Genomic DNA, 21,393 nt, shown 5'->3' with positions numbered 1-21,393 from the left:
ACTTTGCTGGAGAGGAATTCACTGTCAATTCAATAAAAGGGGTTTATCGGGACGAGGACTCAGCTTCCTGCTCCTGGGGAAGCCTCGGTCAGAACAATCCCCGTCAACAGTATATAACTCTAGGCATCTGTGGACTCCAGCTTTTCGCCTTGATCCAATCTACCAGCGCCCTCGTGCCAACAGGCTGGGCTCAGTGCCAGGCCTCCCCCATAGCCCACCCTAGGTGCCCCCTGCAGGGATCTTCCTCCTGGCCTCACCTGGACCATCCGCCGCCTTGGGATCCAGCTGCTCCTGGACCTGGTTTTCGATCAGCTCCTGCCCTGCTCGCTTTTGCACCTGGGGGAAGTCGAAAGGAAAATAAACCCTCAGCCCCCCCTCCCAAGATCCGTTCAGCAAAACCCCTAAGCACACGCAGAGTCCTGTGCCTGTTGGCCTACGCTGGGAAGCCGTATGGTAGATGGTCCTCGACTTACGGCTGCAATCGAGCCCAAAATGTCTGTTGTTAAGTGATCCCAGCTTCCCCGTTAATATTAAAGCCATTAATTCCCCCGGCAATAGCCAGATTAGCAGAAAGGACCACCAACTAGGAAAATGCTGCCCTCTGGTGGAGAAAATGGGGAAGTCTGAATCCCTGGCAAAAGGATAGGGAAAATATGGAGGGAGTGACCGATTTTATTTTCCTGGGCTCCAAGATCACCGCAGATGGGGACGGCAGCCAAGGAATCAAAAGAGGCTTGCTCCTGGGGAGGGAAGCGATGGCCAATCTAGACAGCATCCTAAAAAGCAGAGACCTCACCCTGCCAATCAAAAGTGCACATAGTCAAGGCTTATGGTTTTCTCAGTTGCAATGGATGGCTGTGAAGATTGGACCCTAAGGAAGGCTGAGCGCCAAAGAATGGAGGCCTCTGAGCTCTGGTGCTGGAGGAGACTCCTGCATTGAGTCCCTTGGACTGCAAGGCCATCCAACCGGTCAGTCCTAGAGGAGATCCACCCTGGCTGCTCTTTAGAAGGCCAGATCCTGAAGAGGAAACTCAAAGACTTTGGCCACCTGATGAGAAGGGAGGACTCCCTGGAGAAGAGCCTCATGCTGGGAACGATGGAGGGCAAGGGAAGAAGAAGGGGACGGCGGAGAATGAGGTGGCTGGATGGAGTCACCAAAGCAGTCGGTGTGAGCTTCAATGGACTCCAGAGGATGAGAGAGGACAGGAAGGCATGGAGGAACATGGTCCATGGGGTCACGATGGGTCGGACACAACTTTGTGACTAACAACAACAAAGGTTCTCAAGGCATAACTCTTCTCCAACAGGGGGCCCTCCAGAGACGTAGTGAGGAGGATTGCACATATGAAACCATGGGTAGTGCAATCCTAAAGCATGTACAGAGGGTAAAATTGCAGCAGCTCTGCCCAAAAGCTACCCAAGGGGGCCAAAAAGGAAGATTTACAGCCGAGATGAAAATATCTCACACTCCGGGGGGGGGGGGGGAATCCAATGCCTCCCAATTGAGGGTCTGCCTCCTTGCCTTCTCCTCCTGGAATGAGCCATGGTGGAACAGTGGTTAGAGTGCAGCATTGCAGGCTACTTCTGCTGACTGCTGGCTGCCTGCAATTTGGCAGATCGAATCTCATCGGGCTCAACCTTCCGTCCTTCCGGTAAAATGATTGTTGGGGTTTTGCAAAAGGCTGACTCTGTAAACCGCTTAGAGAGGGCTGTAAAAGCACTGCAAAGCGGTATATAAGTCTGAGGGCTCTTGCTTACCTGGGCCTTTCTGTCCCCTGCAGCACTTTCATCTTGCTCCTTGGATGCCCGAGCCGTGTCGGTGCCCCTCCGGTGATGGAAAGCTTTCCCCGCCAACTTTGCAGCTGGAGGGAAGGAAAAAGAGCCGTTTCAAACAGGCGACCATCGTTCAGAGCAATGACCCCCCAACTTTGGGGTTCGGTTCCGTGGAGAGAGGTTTTTCCACGGATCGGAAGGGACGTGGTTTCACGTGGCGCCTGCATCCCACGGATGGGACTTTGCTTGATGGTGTGGCGTGGTTGCTGGCATGCCAGGGCTCATTGCTGGCCTCCAGGGCTGCAGTTGGGGACCCCTGATTTAGGGAACCTTGCTTGGAGGACGGTGGTGACCAAGGGATGCAGTGATCCCTCTCCACACTCCCCCCCGCTTCCTGGAAGATTACAATACACACACACCCCCCAAACCTCTGGGTGCAACCTGTTCTGACCTGGGCTTCCCAAGAGCATGAAGCAAACTCCTGGTCCCAACAAAAACCCCTTTTATTAATTGACTGTGAATTCTGCTCATTCACATCCAGCAAAGTCTTTCGAGGGAGGATTTACAGTCACAGACCTTATCTGGCTTGGAGAGCTGCCAGGCTGATCTCTGCAAAACTTGGCAAGGAGTCTCGGAGAGTCACAAACCAATGAAGCGAACTAATGGTCTCCTGCAAACTCCACTCCCCTTTTGCTCCTCTTTTATTTCCTCTGGGAGGGGCCATTCATTGTCTTTCCTGTGGCCTTACTCCCAAGTCGACCCCTGTTCTTTAGCTCTTCCCTTCGTCTGGCAGCTCTGCACATGCGCACACTGGGAACAGGCTCCAGCTGTTCTTCTGCCTCACTGATGTCTGACTCCGAAGGCAGCTGATAACTGGCTCTGGACCCCTCTCTGTGTCAGGCCTAACACTCTGTCTCTGATGCAGAGCCCTCATCCGAGCCTTCCCCAGACTCCAGGACTGGCCCAGGTTCCTCCCCAACCCTCCTCACTCTCCAACTCTGCTGCCAGATCCTCTGGCTGCTGCCGGGACACAACAACAACCTTGCTGGGTCTGGTACCTTCAATTTCTTCCGCGCGCAGCTGGCGAATAGCAGCCCGGATGAGTTTACGTTCCTCGTACTCGCTGGTTCCTCGCAGCTGAGAAGGGAAGCAGAGTCAGGGAAGGTTCAAAGGGATCATTTCCCCCCTTTGTGGCCCGTGTGCCGAAGGGAGGCCCCCCAGAGAGCCTAGATCCATCGGCTGGAGTGCAAATCCAAGCAATTTTCTTGATGGGAAATAGCAATAGATTTATAGACTCTCCAGCCCTCCCTAAGCGGTTTTTACAGAGTCAGCCTCTTGCCCCCAACAATCTGGCTCAGCAGGGACCTACCAAGGCAGTCAGCTCCTCCACCTCCCGGATGTTCTCCAGCTTTCGCGAAAGGGCGTCCAGAGACTTCTGCTGCCGCTGCTCCTCTTCTCGCTGCCAGGACCTGAAGGGACCAAAGGATGGAGAGGATCATCGCTCGGGCAGGCGCCCCAAACCCTTCGCCTTGCCTGGCGTGGCCTGGGCTGCCCCTCCCAGGGGAAGGGAGCTCTTGCGCTCCGGGGAGAAGGATCCAGCGGCAGGAGGGCAGCGAGAAGGCGGCCCAGACTCTGCTGGAAAAGCAGGCATTTGGGTGGGATTGGAGGCCCTCGTGGGGCGCCCAAGATGGGGGGTGGGAGGGAGGAAGGGGCTGGGCTTGCTCAGATCAGCCGTAAATGCCCCATCTTTTGTGGACAGGTCAAAGGAGGTGACAGGAGGAGCGATGGATAGGTTGACATTAAAGATAAAGAAGATACGGAATACATTTTGACCTGGGGTTTGTTCTATCAACAGACAACAGAGGTAGAAATTAGAAATTGAAAGTTACGACTGTGTATAAGGAGACAGATAATAATACCCTGTTGACTAAACCGTTCGTGCATGTTAAAGACAAACGGATATTATGTGTACGCACGGTGACCCAGACAATACGCTCTTCACACAGCACTTATGCATGGATAATAAGGCCGAGCGCTTATTTTGGGGGTCAAAAGAAAATAAGACCCTGCCTTAGTTACACGGTAGATAGCACATATGTGCAAGGGGAACCTTTACCTATCACACACATACAGTCACACACATGCACACACATATATACAAACATATACCGCGGTTCCACGAAAATATGACCTGTCCTGATAATAAGGCCGCGCCACATTTTTCTGGTGGGCAAAAACATAAGCCCTCCCCTGCAAATAAGCCCCCTGGACAACCCCCCCACCTCCGGCCAGGCAGAGCGCCGCTCACCAACCTAGCGGTGTCCCGAAGGTGCCAATGCCAGAAAAGTGGGGTGAAGAGGGAAGCGGAGGCCCCAAACTCACCTCAGACGGTTCTCCTTGTTCTCCTGCCGTTCCGTCCGGAAGCGCTTCGACGCCAGCGCCTCCTCATCGCGCTCCAGCTCCTGCCGGCGCAGCTCCCGGATGGCCGAACGGATCTGCCTGCGCTCGGCCAAGTCCAGGGTTGCTTCCAGCTATGTGGGAAGGGAAGAGGGGAAGAGGGAGAGGGTCATTCAGGGACAGGTCAAGGGTATTGCGGAGGCCGCCCCCCGCCTAGGAGAGGCATTCCCCGGCTTCTCTTCGGCCGCCCCCGGGCCCAGACACACAATGGGCGCAGTGTGAGGTTTGCACAAAGTGGCACTGTCCCTCCGGCCGGGCTCTTGTGCTCTCCGCAGGCTTAGCGGCTCATGTCCTTCGCCGCCGGGGTTTCGGCCCAAAACTCTCCGCCACTTCAGCCGAGGGATACGGCTAACTCTGTAATCATCCTTCAAGGAAGATGCCTGCTTCTAAAACTCTCCGGCTGGTTTCAGTGAACAGATTAAATTACGCTCCGTGGTGGCAGGAAGCAGAGTGTGTGTGTGTGTGTGTGTGTGTGTGTGTGTGTGTGTGTGTGTGTGTACATGTACACAGGTAGGCCTCGACCTACAGCAGTTACAGCAGCACTGAAAACAGACTTCGGCCCGTTCTCCATTACATACGGCCGTGGCAGCATCCCCAGAGTCACCGGGATCCGAATTCAGGTGCTTGGAAACTGACTGGTATTTATGACGGCGCAGTATCCCCGGGCCGGGAGGGGGGAGAGAGGGGGGGGTTTGTCACGCGATCCGTTTTTTTTTGGGGGGGTGACCTGCTGCCCAGCAAAATCAAACGGGAAGCCAGACGCCACTTAACACGCGTGGGAACTAACTTTGCAACCGCAGCGGTTCACCCAGCGGGGGGGGGCGAGGAAGGTCGCGACATGGGGCAAAACTCGCTTAACGGACGCCTTGCCATAATAGCAACAGTACTTAAGACTTATATGCTGCTTTGCGGCCCTCTCGAAGCGGTTTACAGAGTCAGCCTCTTGCCCAACAATCTGGGTCCTCATTTTACCCACCTCGGAAGGACGGAAGGCTGAGTCAACCTGGAGCTGGTGAGAATCAAACTGCCAAATTGCAAAAAGCCAGCAGTCGGCAAAAGTAGCCTGCAGTACTGCACTCTAACCACTGCTCCACTGCTGCTCATAAATTTTGGCCTCCGTTGTTGTCGTAAGTTCGAGAACCACATATTTTACACACGTACAAAGCCTGCACACAGGGAGGGAGAAGGTTGGGAAGGAAGAGTTGAGCCATTGTCCTCCGGCATTCCTGGTTCGGCGGAGGCGCCAACCACCAGGCAGAAGCACCGGCCCCCATCATGCTCGGCAGAGATCACGGGGCACCTTGGGGTTCGCCATCACTGATCCACTTCCTGCCTGAACAGGGGGTTGGACTAGAAGACCTCCAAGGCCCCTTCCAACTCAGTTATTCTCCAAAGCACCGGAAGACAAGAAATGACGGATGGAAACCGATCGAGGAGAGAAGCAACGTGGAACGAGGGAGAAACTTCCTAACAGTGCGAAAAACGAACCGGTGGGGCTCCTCTGGGGGGAGGGGGTGCTGAAAAGAAGGGAACGAGAAATGCAAACAAGGAAAGGGGGGAAAGGAAGGAGGGAGGGAGGGAAAGCCAGTTGGAGGAGGAGGAGGGAGAGAGAAAGAGAAGGAACAAAACAACCCAAAAGGACAGAGAGTTTCTCCTTATATGGACTAATTCCCTTGTAGCTGCAGCCAAGGAAAAGGGTGGAACTAATTCGTGTTCCAGAAACAGAAAAAGAAAAGCGGCTGTCAGAAAAAGAGCTGTGAAAATATCTACAGATCCCTCACATCCTGGACGTTGCCCGTTACGACACTATGAGGCATTGCGTGCCAAAACAACCAGACACAAAGGCAGTTTTTCTCCCCCTGCTGTCACTCTGCTAAAGACACTCATTCCCACAACATGGTGGGTAGAGGGTCTCCTGCTTGGGCCAGGGGTTGGACTAGATAACCTACAAGGACCCTTCCAACTCTGTTAATCAATCAATCTATCATCTATCTATCTCTCTCTCTATCTCTCTCTCTCTCTCTCTCTCTCTATCAATCTATCTATCTATCATCTATCATCTATCATCTATCAATCTATCTATCTATCTATCTATCTATCTATCTATCTATCTATCTATCTATCTATCTATCTATCATCTATCTATCATCTATCTATCTATCATCTATCTATCTATCATCTATCTATCTATCTATCTATCTTCTATCTTCTATCTATCTATCTATCTATCTATCTATCTATCTATCTATCATCTATCTATCTATCATCTACCAATCACTATCAAACAACCTAGTAGAGCTGTATTATTATTATTATTATTATTATTATTATTATTATTATTATTATTATTATTATTATTATTATTATTATTATTATGTTAATCTTTGGTGAGATTCACAGCCTTTGGGGCTGGTTGGTAGCTCAACAGCTCAAGTCCTAACCAAGGACCTAGGAACGGTTAAGGTAACGTTATTATATACTTTATTCATTAAACATGAAACTCAGCCAATTGAACATTCAAAAATGCATTACGTTGTTGTTGTTGTTGTTGTTGTTGTTGTTATTATTATTATTATCCTTCTCATTTCTCCTATTACTTATTTCCTTATCTTCTTATGGCCATCCCTGTCTTGATTGTACCTTATGATTTATATTGCTTGTATTAGTTAGTATCCTACTAGGCCTGATGCTGGTTATTTATTTAGTATCCCAGAACTATTGTCCAGGGCTGTAGCTTATGACATATGAGTATTGTGTTTTATGATGATGATGAGCATGACTCATCACTTGTGGCTTGTATGTACACTGTGAGCTTATGCGCGGGAGGGCAAATTCCTTGTGTGTCCAATCATACTTGGCCAATAAAGAATCCTATTCTATTCTATTCTTCATTCTATTCTGTTCCATTTTATTCATTCTACTCTATTCTATTTACTCTGTTCTTCATTCTATTCTAATTCTTATTCTATTCTTTCTGTTTATTCTATTCTATTCTTCATTCTATGCTGTTCTATTTTATTCTTCATTCTATTCTATTCTACTCTATGCTATTTTAAATCTTATTCTGTTCTTTCTGTTTAATCTATTCTATTTTATTCTTCATTCTATTCTATTCTAATTCTTATTTTATTCTTTGTTTGTTCTATTCTATTCTATTCTAGTGGCCTGTGAGAAAAATTTGGTGGTCCACAGAAAAGATTTTTGCATTTTTTACATTGCACTAAATCAGGGATCCTTAAACTACGGCCCCTGGGATGGATGCGTGCAATGGATGCTTGTGTTGCTGCAGAGAGTCTCCCCCTTCGGGGTCTTTTTGTGGGGGTCGGGGGGGGGCAGAAATTCTGACTTGGGGTCTGCTTCGGCCTCCTGGTGGGGGGCTTTGGGCAAAGGCTGGAGGGAAGAGCCGCTGGTGGGGAAGATCCAGAGGGCCTCGTTCCAGTGGGACTGCATCCTGGCCTGGAACTGGCTGACCATCTCAGCCCACTGAGCCTCCAGTCACCGGCACCTGGCCTTGCACTCACGCAGGTCTTCTCTCTGTTTGGAAAGCCTATGCTCCTAGTCCTCAGTGAGGTGCTTCTGCTGAACCTCCTTCTCAGCCAGATCCAATTTGAACAACTCTTTTCTCCTGGGAAAAGTTGTTGCTGCTTAGCTGCAACAACTGCTTTCTCTTGGGGCCCTAAGGAGCCCGGGAGGACAGGTGAGGAGTGGTGAGTAGAGGCCGGCGAGGCGCCCCTTGGCGTGACATTGAGTTGGCCACGCCCACCCAGTCACATGACCACCTAGCCACACCCACCCAGCCAGTCATTAGGGAGATCCTATTAGTGGTCCGCGGGATTTAAAATTATGGATTTAGTGGTCCCTGAGATCCGAAAGGTTGGTGACCCCTAAGTTAAAGGACAAGGACCCTCTCCCTGACCAGGGGTGAAATTCAGCAGGTTCTGACAGATTCTGGAGTACGGAGGGAATGGAGATTTTGCAGTATCCTTCTCCTGCCACGGCCACCAAGCCACGCTCACAGAACCGGTCGTGAAAAAAATTTGAATTTCACCACTGCCCTCCGCCCCCATCCTTTGAGCAGGAACTCGATGTAGACTCTTGCCTGCCAAAGCCTCCCCAGTGGGCGATGCCTCAGCTGGCAGAGGTGAGGGCCAACGGGTTTCAGGTCTGAACAAGGCTCTCTCTTCCCCTTCCAGGCAAGGCAGGGCCTTGGCGCTCCTCCCCACAGCGCAAACAGCCAGGAATCCCTACCACGGAGCACAAAGGGCCCTTGTGTGCAGCAGGCAGCGCTGCCTTCCCTCCGGCTGCCGACGGGCCAGGTGAGTCCCAGAGAGAGAAAGAGAGAAGGCCAACTCACTCTGGCTTGGAAGAAAAACGGCTCCCGAGCAAGCAAAATTTTATATTGGGAGTGGGCTGGGAAGGAAGGGGGGATTTCGGCTCTCTCTACCCAATGACACCTTTGTAGTTCAGGTAGCCCTCGACGTATGACCAGAACCGAGCCCAAGATTTCTGTCGCCGAGCGAAACCTTTGTCGAGCGCCCTGTTTCATGACGCCGTCTTGCCGTGGTTTTGAAGCTGAAACCCCCGCCGTTTGTGAAGTCGGTAACATGGTTGTGAAGGGGCTCCCTCCGCGACGACCTTCCAACACCCGGGAAGGATTTATACCCCGCCTCGCGGCAAAATTAAGAAACACAAACTTGGCTGGTATTTATGACGGCTCCTTGTGTTGGCAGAAGTCAGACCTGCTACCCTGTTTCCTCCAAAATAAAACTTCCCCGGATAAGCAGTTTACAGTCAGCCTCTTGCCCCCAACAATCTGGGTCCTCATTTTACCGACCTCGGAAGGATGGAAGGCTAAGTCAACCTTGAGCCTGGTAAGATCTGAACTGCCGAACTGCAGGCAGCTGGCAGTCAGCAGAAGTAGCCTGCAGTATCGCACTCTAACCACTGCGCCATCATGGCCCCAAGTCCCAGTCGCGTCATCAAAATTCAGGCACTTGGCAACTGATTCACATTTATGACGGTCGCAGTGTCCCAGGGTCACACGATCCTCTTTTGCGACCTTATGACCAGCAACGTCAATGGAGGAAACTGGATTCATGTAACAACCGGGTGACTCACTTAACAAACGCAACGGTTCGCTTTCACGACGGCAGCGAGAAAAAGTCACGAAACGGGGCAAAGCTCACCTAACCAATGTTTCAACTCAGCGACGTAAAATGTCGGGGCCTCCCTTGTGGTCGTAACCCGAGGACTACCTGTCTACGAGCTAAAAGCGGAGGAGGAGGACTCAGGCTGCAACGGGGAATAGGAAGACTTCTCCAGCCATCAGGGACGAATGACACCTGTCAATTAGAGACGTCACAGTGGCTGAGTTCACATCTCGTCAAGTTTCACACAGCCACACCTTCACCTCCTTCATTCCGCAAGTTATTAAGGCCGCAGTTGACAACTCTGGGAATGGAAAACCGCACAGCCCGGAGGCCATCCAGGTGGGAGAAGTCTGTTCTAAGCCAGTTTTTAGTCGGTTTTAAGCCGCGACGGCAAAGTTTACACAACATGCTAAGCCAACCTCAAACCTTATATAGCCCTTTGCGTGAAACTGGCATGAAAGCTAAGGCACCAGACACCCCTTGGGTGGGTATTTTATTTTCCTGCTGGTGGAGTGAGCAAAGGAGCAATTGGGTCAGTCCTTCCCACTGACAGAGGCCAAGAATCGGAGTAACAGATCCACGGAAGCGATCTTCCGAAAGCCACCGGACTCCGGCCGTTTCTCCGGCCCCCAGCAAAGGATTTGGACATCGAAGCGTTACGTAAAGAAGGAGTTTCAAAACCTCGTGGTAAGAAGGAGTTGCAAAGTCTGTGTTCGACCGCGGGACCTGAGAGCGTGCGCCAACTCGCACGAACTCCAAAGAGGAGTCACCGAAGGGCTGCCGTCAAAATATAATAAACCCAAGTAGCAGGGAAAGGAAGCTTGCGAAACGAAGATGGGGATCTCAAAGGAAGTGCGATTCGAGGTGGCAAGCAGGGGGAAGGGGCTTCCCTACCTGGCTCGGACACCCCTCCAAGGAGACCCTCTGCATTTTTCTAATTTTTATTAAAACCGGGACAATTCGAGACCAGAAGCTGCTTTGAGTAAGCAGAGGTTGGTTGTAATCGGGGATTAGTTATTTGCGGATTAGCGCTGTTTGATGAACGCAGCCGGTTGGGTTACCTTAAATTCCAGTCTACCTGCAAGAAGCCCCAAAAGCAGGTAATTCGGTAATTGAGTTAAGGAAGGCTTTAAGCGGCAGCCACTACTATGCTACGGTTTTCCTCGCTTTTGGATTGGTGTGAACTTCATAAGGAGTAGCCCTGTAATTTGTAAATGCGGGCGAATTTACAGAATTGGATTAAGCAGCTTCGGTAATAATCTCGTCCCTTGTTCCCGTCTCAAAGGAGGATGCGTTCCCTTAAGCTTCTAATGTTTACAGATTAACAGAGTTGGAAGGGATCTTGTAGGTCATCTAGTCCAACCCCCCAGCCCCACCCCCATGCCCAAGCACCATTTCTGTCAAATGGCAGTCCAGTCTCTTCTTGAAAGCCTCCGGGGATGAAGCGCCCACAACTTCTGAATAATAACAGAATAACAGAGTTGGAAGTGACCTTGGAGGTCATCTAGTCCAACCCCTGGCCCAAGCAAGGGACCCTACACCGTTTCTGACAAATGGCAGCCCAGTGTCTTCTTCAAAGCCTCCGGGGATGAAGCTCCCAACTTCTGAATAACAGAACAATAACAGAATAACAGAGTTGGAAGGGACCTTAGAGGTCATCTAGTCCAGCCTCCCGCCCTATACCATTTCTGGCAAATGGCAGTCTAATATCTTCTTGAAAGCCTCTGGTGATGAAGCACCCACAACTTCTGAATAACAGAGTTGGAAGGTACCTTGGAGGTCATCCAGTCCAACCCCACGCCCAAGCAGGGGACCCTACACCATTTCTGACAGATGACAGTCCAGTCTTTTCTTGAAAGCCTCCAGCGATGAAGCTTCAGGACTTCCGTGGCTCTTTAATTTTCTTTCTCTATTTTTCCTTTGTCACTCAAAAGTCTCACTTTGGGGATTACTGTAAACTTAGGCACGATGGGCTATTCAATAAATCAGACTCCTCCCTCCAAAAAAAACCTTGGGCTTAAATGCAACGTGTGAACCCACACACCCCCTTCTATGCACAACCCACAAACTGGCAGCATGTGAACAAATTCAAACTTGGGAAACGATCCTTCCCCGCCCTCCCCCTCCCACAACTCCCGCCGCCAAAGAAATCCAGTAAAAATCCATGAAAGGACGGGAGGAACGGATCCACATAATGATGAAACGGAAAGCCAGCAAAGTGACCGCCAACGTCTAGGCCTCCAAAACAACTCACAAAACATCGCTGGGCAAAAAAAAAAAGGCAGAAAGAAGCTTTCTCCCCAAAGCCTCAAACCGTCAATTGTCTCCAAGCAAGAGAGACAGCATCAGAGGAAAGGAACTCACCAATTTCCGGAGCGTGCCTTCGTCCATGCTCAGGAGTGCCTCTTCGGACATGCTGCCGCCGGATTCCGCCGTCGGGGCACCCCCCCTCCTCCTTCTCCTTCTGCCCAAAGTAGCCGGCCAGGCACAGAAAGGAAGGGAGGTCCCTCCAAAGGTCTACTTTGGGGTCAAAACGGATGGAGCCCTGGAAGCGAACAAAGGCGAGCTGGTCAGACAGAGCAAACCGCCCCCCCATCAATCAGTTATCCCAGAAAGGCAACGGATGGGAAAAGCTAATCCCAAAACCACCAGCCAGAGAGGGTCTTTTCCCCCCTCCCCTTTAACTCCAAGGAAAATCTGAGATCCCCCTCCCTGCCCGATTCCTCTACTTTTCAGGCTTCCTTAGGACATAGATAAAGGTAAAGGTTCCCCTCGCACATAAGTACTCATCGTTCCCGACTCTAGGGGGCGCTGCTCATCTCCGTTTCTAAGCCGAAGAGCCAGCGCTGTCCGAAGACGTCTCTGTGGTCATGTGGCCGGCATGACTCAACCCTGAAGGCGCACGGAACGCCGTTACCTTCCCACCAAAGGTAGTCCCTATTTTTCTACTTGCGTTTTTGACTTGCTTTCAAACTGCTAGGTTGGCAGAAGCTGGGATAAGTCACGGGAGCTCACTCCGTGACGGGACGCGAGGGATTCGAACCACCAAACTCAGCGTCTTAGCCACTGAGCCACCGCGTCCCTCATAGGACATAGGTACAGGGCAATAAAAACAAGGCTGAAAAACAACTTCTATCCCAGGGCAGTAACTATACTGAATTCTGCGGAATATAGTGCAATACGAATGCAATATCCGAGGTTTTCAATTTGAAGTATATAGCATGTGAAGGACGGGTGTTTGTGTTTTTATTTTTATAGTTGTAATGTACACTGAAGACGGCATTTAATTTCGTTGGACGAGGTAAGATAAAGTAAAGTAAAATAAGCTAAACAACACAGCAAATTGTTTGTCACGGAAGGCAGAGCTCTGGTGACTTCACTCCCAGCAATCTTGGTGCCCACGGAAGTCCCTGGCATTTCTCTCCTGCAAACACGCACCAGGTGTGAAGAATGTCCCAAGACTGCGGCGGATGAAGGGATCAGGCAAAGAGACGCCCACGGCTTCTGCAGATTCAGCTCACTCCGGTCGTTGGCTGCCAGTGTACTTGGCATAAGAGTGGAACATGGGCGCTACTACGTTGGGGAAGGTAGGGGCACAGTGCAAGGGGAGGAAGGGAAGGAGAACCCGAGGCTCAGGGTCATTGCTACCAGCCAAAATGTTAGCCCGAGTTCCCACGATTTCTGCCATGTCCTCCAAGCGAGAACAGGCACGTTCACACAACATATATATCCAAACACGGCATGGTTTCTCCACCTCGCCTCCCGCGTTTCATGACTCTGGTCCATCAAGGTACGTTTACGGTTTGGAGTTCATCCTGGATGTTTTTATTCTCCCCTAACTACGCCAGGGGGAAGATGCCCCCTTCCATGCTTCATTATCGGAGGTCATTCCACGGGAAACTGTTTCATCCTGATCCAGGGCCCTTTCACCTTGGGAGAGCTGTATGCAACCAACATCTCGTTTTCATGCATGCTGATTTAAGGGTACATTTAAAGTGACAATAAAGTTGTTGTTATTCTATTTCAATTGTTATGAGATCTTCTCTGCCGTGCCATCCTATTCTATTTCCTCTCCTTGGCACATTTTCCAAAGTCTCAACATAGTGTGGGCAACATCCTGCTTGGGCATGGGGTGTTGCCGTTGGACTAGATGACCTCCAAGGTCCCTTTACTCCATTCCATATTCTATTCTCCTTCCTTCTTCCTTTCTCATTCTATTCTATTCTCCTTCATTCTTCCCTCCTCCTTCCTTCTTCCATTCTCACTCTCTTCTACTTGCTTCTTCCTTTCTCATTCTATTCTATTCTATATTAATATTCTATTCTCCTTCCTTCTTCCCTTCTCATTCTATTCTATTCTCCTTCCTTCTTCCCTCCTCCTTCCTTCTTCCATTCCATTCTCTTCTACTTGCTTCTTCTTTTCTCATTCTATTCTATTCCATTCCATATTCAATTCTCCTTCCTTCTTCCCTTCTCATTCTATTCTATTCTCCTTCCTTCTTCCCTCCTCCTTCCTTCTTCCATTCCATTCTCCTTCCTTCTTCCCTTCTCTTCGCTTTCCTTCTTCCCTTCTCATTCTATTCTATTCTATTTCCTATCCCACCCTCGGCATTAGCCTCCCTGCCTGGATCCACAGGGCATCCACACTGCTGACCGACAGCCCAACCAACCAGCCTTGCCTAGCCCTGCTAGGAAGGGCAAGGTATCTCAGGTCCTGCCCAGTGCCCACCCAAGCCACGTAGCGCCAAAGCCCCGCTGGGACACGCGCTCACACAACCCTCCAAACCCGTGCAAAGCAAAGCTCCGCCGATCCTGGCAGGGAACCCGCTAGGGGGCTCAGTGGCAAAGCCAGCTGAGTTTTGCCCGATCAGTAAAGATCGCCGGTTCGAATCCCTAGCACAGGTCGTCTGCGTGAGCAGGGGGTTGGACTAGATGACCTCCAAGGTCCCTTTCCAACTCTGTTCCTGTTACTAGACCGGCCAGCCAGCCGAATTCTGCTCCAATGGATCCCAACGCGGCCCCACTTTCCCACCCAGATCACCGCTGCCACGAAGCCAGCTCCTCCTCCTCTTCCCAGCACAAAGACCCCCACTCCAATCGGGAGACCCTCTTCCCAAACCCTCCTTAATCCGGATCAAGGATGGGTCTCCCGAATCCCTAATCCGGATCGGCTCGACGTACCTTCCCCGGCGGCGCAGAGCCATCCAAAGGCGCGGCAGCGCGGACAACGAGCGAGGCGCTCGCAGCGGATCCCGACGAGGCTGTGAGCCCAGCCGCCCAGCGCAGCTCAGCGAGACAGCCAGCCTTCCCAGAGCTCCGCCCCTCTCTCTCGAACGAGCCAATGGCAGGGCGCGGCCCCGCCCAACGGTCCTGGACGCGCCCCTAGCCCTCCTCGTCATTGGTCGGTTTGTAACCGTCGGGTCCGCCTCCTGGAGGCTGGGCGCGCTTGGCATGTTGGGAATTGTCGTTTCGGGCAGGCTCTGCCCTGGCGGGTGGGGGAATGTAAGGTGGGTTTTTTTTTTAATGCATCTGATTACAGATTAACAGAGTCGGAAGGGACCCTGTAGGTCATCTAGTCCAACCCTGGCCCAAGCATTGAGCATCTCTGAGGATGCTTTGATTACCGATTAACAGAGTTGGAAGGGACCCTGTAGGTCATCTAGTCCAACCCCGCCATCCAAGCATTGGGCATCTGCAAATCTGGAGGTTGGGAGAAGAATCAAGCAGTCATGGCTTGTATGGTGAGCTTTTCAAACAGTAAATAAGGTCTTTGGTTTGCATATCTGAAATGGCCTGGGGTCTCCTGCTTGAGCGGAGGGGTTGGACTAGAAGACCTCCAAGGTCCCTTCCAATTATTATTCTAAATGTTTAGGACCTCCTGCTTGAGCAGGGGACTGGACTAGAAGACCTCCAATGTCCTTTCCAGCTCTATCCTCATTGATTGATCGCCCCCAAGTGCACAAGAGACGTTTCGAGCATTCAGATCTTGAGGTTGAGCCCTTGGTGACCGCATGGACTCATCCACAGTTCGCTTTTGGCAACAGCAAAGGAGTGGGCTGCTACTGCCTTTATTGGAGATTCCACTCCCTTTTTAATTTCCTAGTCTTGGTCTCCAATCCAAGTCCAGCCAAAATTGACCGAACGTGCCACATGTGTGGGATTTCAGACGTCTTGCTTGCTCCTTGACCGAGCTCCCTCTCTGTAGCCCTCGGGAAAACGGCGGCTGATTTATGGTTGATGCAATCCCCTTCTAGGCTGAACTGTTTGCATAAAACGGAAAAAATGCATTTGTGATTTGTGGTTTTGATGATTAGGGGGGAAACAGAAAACTCTGGAAAATAAAAAGAGTGAACTTTCTTTGGGAATCATAGCATAAGAGATAACTTTGCCATTATATTTGCCGCAAAGAAATTTGAAACCTGCCTCTTTTTGTTCTTCCTCTAATGCACTTTTTCCTTCCCCCACCCCTTCTTTCTTTACTTACTGTACTCACTCTTTGCTCGTTTGTATTATGGTAAATTTATATTGGGACGTGGTGGCTCAAATTGGGACGTGGTGGCTCAGTGGCTAAGATGCTGAGCTTGTCGATCAGAAAGGTTGGCGGTTCGAATCCGTAGTGCTACGTAACGGAGTGAGCTCCTGTGACTTGTCCCAGCTTCTCCCAACCTAGCAGTTGGAAAGCAGGTAAAAAATACAAGTAGAGAAATAGGAACCACCTTTGGTGGGAAGGGAACAGTGTTCCGTGCGCCTTCGGCGTTGAGTCATGCCGGCCACATGACCACAGAGACGTCTTCGGACAGCGCTGGCTCTTCGGCTTTGAAACGGAGATGAGCACCGCCCCCTAGAGTCAGGAACGACTAGCAGATATATGCGAGGGGAACCTTTACCTTTATATTTGCCACAAAGGAAATTGGAAATTTCTGCTTCTTTTTATTCTTCCTTTAATGCACTTTTTCCTTTCTTCTTCTTCTTTCTTTCCTTACTGCTTCACTTTTTGCTATTTTGCATTACGGTTAAGTGTTTATGCTTTTGTAAAACTATTTATGGGATTTTTTAAAATATTCAGTGCGGATTCTGAGAGTGGGGGCTATTGTTGGCCGGTGGCTCCGTAAAGGGGGCAGCAGATAAGGAGAGACCCAGTTAGAAGCAGCCTTTAAATGATTGTTTATTTTCCCTTTGGTGACCCTGGAGTTAGGCTCTCTGGCGGCTGTTTATTCTGCGTCTGGTGAAGACAATGCCGTTGTTTGTAGCACGTCCCTCTCCCGAAAGGAAAAGGAGGAGCAGATGGCAAGCTGAGTGATGGCACTTCAGATCTGGACGAGAGACCGACAGGAGGGGAGGGGGAAGTCTAAAAACATCCCGGACGTAAAGAACAATGACCTGGACTTGTCCATAAAGTCCCTGGATCTGAACATGGCTTAGGGGAATAGAATAGAAGAATCGAATAGACGAGACTAGACAAGAATAGAACAGAAGAATCAAATCAAATCGAATCAAATATTTTAATTGGCCAAGTGTGATTGGACACACAAGGAATTTGTCTTTGGTGCATATGCTCTCAGTGTACATAAGGAGGATAAAATACATTCATCAAGAATCATAAGATACAACACTTAGTGATAGTCATAGGTTACTAATAAGCTATCAAATCGTACTAGGAAAAAATTAAAACAATATAAATTGAAAAATACAAGCAACATGGTTATTATAGTCATACGTGGGGAGAGATAGACACTAGGAAGGAAGAGAAGTATAATAGTAATGCAGCCTTAGTGAATAGTTTGACAGTGGTGAAGGAATTAGTTGTTTAGCAGAGTGATGGCATTCAGGGCAAAACTCTCCTTGTGTCTAGTTGTCTTGGAGTGCAGTGCTCTGTAGAATTGTTTTGAGGGTAGGAGTTAAAACAATTTGTGTCCAGGATGCAAGGGATCTCTAGATATTTTCACAGCCCACTTTTCGACTGGTGCAGTTTACAGGTCCTCCATGGAAGGCAGGTTGGTACCCATTGTTTTTTCTGCAGTTCTGATTATCCTCTGACGTCTCGGTCTGTCTTGCTCTGAGTTGCAGAGCCAAACCAGACAGTTATGGAGGTGCATATGACAGACTCAATGATTCCTCTGTAGAACAGAATCATTGGAGAGTTTGAGCTTCCTGAGTTGGTGCAGAAAGAACATTGTTTGTTGTGCTTTTTTGATGACGTTTTTGATGTTAGGTGTCCATTTTAAGTCTTGAGATAAGATAGAACCTAGAAACCTGAAGGTCTCTACTGGTGATACTGTGTTGTTGAGTATTGTTAAGAGGTTGGTAGTATAGGAGATTTTCTTCTAAAATTAAAATTAACCCATCTTCTGCATTTGCACAATCAGCTGGACAATAAGACTACTAACCCAAAGCCAAAAGGATTGCCTCACCTTGCTCCCTCATCAGTCTGCTGCCCACTCCCTGTTGAAATATCCCTGTGGGCCTCAGCCTCCCCACCCCACCCCCTTGCTTGTGCCAGCGACATCTCTAAACATAGACAAAAGGGGCTTGGGGGGGACCTCAACCTGGAACAACGTGATAAAGAGGGGAGGTATTATTAAGCACCCCACAGAGAGCATAATTTGTGTTTTGGAAGAAAGGAAGGAAGCCAGTTCAGGGAGGAAAATATATCTCCAGTCTGGAAAATGTGGCAAACGTGATGCCAAGTATTTGCTTATCTTTCTCAGCTGGGTGTCAAGCACGGTGACTTTTGGTTTTATGAGCTTAGTATTTGGCACAAGCTACAAAAAATACACCAGTATTGTTCAGGTTGACAGGCAAGCCAAAGAGCATAGCAGCTTCGGAGAATGCATTCAAAATCCACAGTAAATCACTGTCTACAGTTTGAAACAGCCAAACAAAACGTTTGAAATAAATTCATTCAACAGTTTGAAATGGCCAGTCTAGAGAAAAGAAGGACTAGGGGGTAACATGATAGTACTCTTTCATTATTTGAGAAACAGCCACAAAGGATTGGGGGAGGGGGGTTCAAATTATTTTTCAAAGCACCAGAAGGCAGGACAAGAAGCAATGGATGGAAGCTATTCAAGGAGGAGAAGCAACCTGGGATGAAGGAGAAACTTGGAACAGAAGTTGCCTCCAGAAGTTGTGGTGTGTTCCATCACTGGAGGTTTTTAAGAAAAGACTGGACAGCTACTTGTCTGAAATAGGACAGGGTCAACTGCCTGAGCAGGGGGTTGGACTAGAAGACCTCCAAGGTCCCTTCCAGCTCTATTCTGATCGATTGAAACAGCCATCCAGACAAAACATCTGGGCAATTGGAAACAGCTTGCCTCCAGAAGTTGTGAATGCCCCAACACTGGAAGTCTTTAAGAAGATGTTGGAAGATGTTGGATAGCTATTTGTCTGAAACGGTATAGGGTCTCCTGCCTAGGCAGGGGGTTGGACTAGAAAACCTCCAAGGTCCCTTCCAACTCTACTAAAAGTTAGCAAAAGTTAGCAATTAAGCCAGCCTGGATGTCTTTAAGAGGTGGGAATGTAATCAACTAGAGCATTTTCCTGTGGCATTTCCTCGGCCCAAGAAAAGATTAAGCTGATGAAAGACTTCTCTTCATCGGTTTTCTGGAGACCCCCCCCACCCCTTTAAGTGCCAGGATAGTTAACTGAATATCCCCCCCTCCACTTGCTTTTGTCTCCTGTTGGCTCTTGGGCTGTGTTTATTTGTCTTAAGTATTTGAAGACAACTTTGAAGTCAGAAGTGAGAGACAGAGAAAACACAATCAAAGGTGAGTCAGAGGGTCAGAGAAGACCTCTTGGTCAAATCTTTCATTAATCAAAGGCCAACTTGAAGGACTCCATCCTGCTTGGAGAGAAACAGGCAGGAGCAATGAGGTGGGTGGATCCCTTTTTTAAAAACTTGGGCCAATATATCAGAATTCAAATTTCTCTGGGGCTGCCATAGTTGGCCACCGAAACTCAAATGCAGATCTTAAGATGACCGCAGGATGCCTAATGTCCTGGCCGCCCCAAATGGCTATCCAAAGCCTAACCTAATTGCAAAATGGTGCGGCTGAGAAGTTAAGAGTTTGGGAGAAGATCAGATTGTAGTTGTATAAGTGTCAGCCGAAGAAGCTAGTCGTTCCCGACTCTAGGGGGCGGTGCTCATCTGTTTCAAAACCGAAGAGCCAGCGCTGTCCAAAGACGTCTCTGTGGTCATATGGCTAGCATGGCTCAACGCCGAAGGCGCACGGAACGCTGTTACCTTCCCACCAAAAGTAGTTCCTATTTTTCTACTTGCATTTTTTACGTGCTTTCGAACGGCTAGGTTGGCAGAAGCTGGGACAAGTAATGGGGGCTCACTCCATTCCGCGGCGCTAGGGATTCGAACCGCCAAACTGCCGACCTTTCTCATCGACAAGCTCAGCGTCTTAGCCACTGAGCGACCACGTCCCTGTATGATTTTGTTATTCTATTCTATGTACACTTTTAACCAGCTATAAATGTCTCTGGATGTTTTGTGGCCTCAATGTGATGCCACAGTATCAATTACAATGCAAATGGACAAGCATTGCCACATCGACTTTCTGCCTGGCCCCTTTTCTCCTGCGCATGGAGTACAGTGTCTGGTGCATGGCGCATTCAGCACCGCTCTGGATTGGGTCCCTGTTCGCAACCAACTCTGGGAAAGATGCCTCTTCTATTTCACTTGGCCGGGTTGCTCCCTGGCAATCTTAAAGCCGCTTTCCATCCAAACATTTATATTAAAAGCTGTCTCCATCCTTCTCCGTCTGCCGTGCCAAGTCACAATCCTGAGGGGTGGAGGGGCGGGGAGGTGACTCTTTCCAACTGGTTACGTTTCGGGCCTCACCCTCCACCCCATCAGCACCCCCTCCCTGCAAACCCAGCGTTTCAGATAAGTCCTGTTCCCCTGCTGTAGATTTAGATGGGAGGGAAACATGTTCGGTTAAAATGAAAAACTGTTTCTGGAACGAAAAACAAACATGAAACATGGCCTGGGAATTTTGCTCCCCTGGGTTGCGCTTCGCACAAAACCCCAAATTTGGGTGTAAACCTGACTCGCAATATTTCAGCACCCTCCCTGGATGCAGGGCCCAGTCTGGGCTCCTTCTGGAGGGGGGGGGTGAGGAATAGAATTGCCCACCCCTTTTTCCTGGCTGAATCCAGCCTGGGACAAAACGGGGATATCTCAGAAGGGTTAGGCAACGCCTGGAAAGGCTGCCCCAATTGAAGCTGATTATTTCTCACGATCAGGACATAAAACCTAATTTCCTATACACGTTAAAACAGAGGTGGGTTGCTTCCAGTTCGGTCCGTTTTGGCCGAACTGGTAGTGATAATCTGGCCAAGGTCGCAGAACCAGCAGCGACCCAGGCTGGCCACGCCCCTGAACTGATTCCCCAGTCTCCGTTGGCATTGCTGGCATCTTATTATCTTTTAATGGTTTTTGTGCAGGCGCACAACCATTTTCAGTGAACTGCACATGCACAAGCAACGCGCAGCTGGCATGCGTGCGAGCAAAGCAGTACCAGTTCGCGTAGGGACCCACCCCTGCATTAAACCCTACATTCAAGTTATTAGCAAGCAACGGCAGTTGCAATTACAAGACATGCAAACCTAGGTTAGTTTATTGTGCTGGCCTGATCTGCAGAATATGTTCAGGTAATGCTTAAGATACCTAAAGCACCTTGAACCACAACTATAAAGATTGAAATCCTTCCATTCTCCACCGTTCAGTCGGAATGGAACAAACCTCTGGGATGAGAAGTGAAATGTCTTCAAGCAAAACAAGAAAGTCCAGTGGCCTTTTGAAAGAAAGCACCTTTGGGGACAACTGTGACCCGGACAACTGAGACTCTCCATAGACACAACTACACCGTTTCTAGTTGGCCTCAACTGGCCATTTTGTAAACTCAAGCAAGAGTTTGGCACAGTTGATCCTATCTATTGTGAGGTCAACTTCCTTGGACGGATAAACAGAATTTGTTATCAGGCACAGAGCTTGCCATCCGTTT

The 21,393-nt window shown here is 49.5% G+C and overlaps 1 protein-coding gene across 2 annotated transcripts in view; it reads right to left on the bottom strand.

Annotated features, from left to right (window-relative positions):
- Positions 1 to 14,689, bottom strand: part of SMTN (smoothelin) — a 46,594-nt gene extending 31,905 nt beyond the window's left edge. For both annotated transcript variants that reach the window (XM_081966208.1, XM_081966209.1), the window contains exons 1-7: positions 14,561 to 14,689; positions 11,745 to 11,925; positions 4,156 to 4,304; positions 3,143 to 3,242; positions 2,832 to 2,910; positions 1,759 to 1,862; positions 258 to 336 (exon numbers count right to left, since the gene is read on the bottom strand). In XM_081966208.1, the coding sequence (XP_081822334.1) occupies positions 258 to 336; positions 1,759 to 1,862; positions 2,832 to 2,910; positions 3,143 to 3,242; positions 4,156 to 4,304; positions 11,745 to 11,795 (562 nt within the window). In that variant the 5' untranslated portion in view covers positions 11,796 to 11,925; positions 14,561 to 14,689. The remainder of the gene's footprint in view (positions 1 to 257; positions 337 to 1,758; positions 1,863 to 2,831; positions 2,911 to 3,142; positions 3,243 to 4,155; positions 4,305 to 11,744; positions 11,926 to 14,560) is intronic.
- Positions 14,690 to 21,393: the final 6,704 nt, after the last annotated feature.

The sequence above is a fragment of the Natrix helvetica genome, assembly GCF_964273705.1.
Source record: "Natrix helvetica genome assembly, chromosome: 14".
Lineage (NCBI taxonomy): Eukaryota > Metazoa > Chordata > Lepidosauria > Squamata > Natricidae > Natrix > Natrix helvetica.
The sequence above is the reverse complement of the archived record's forward strand: the minus strand, read 5'-3'. Positions and strand labels throughout refer to the sequence as shown.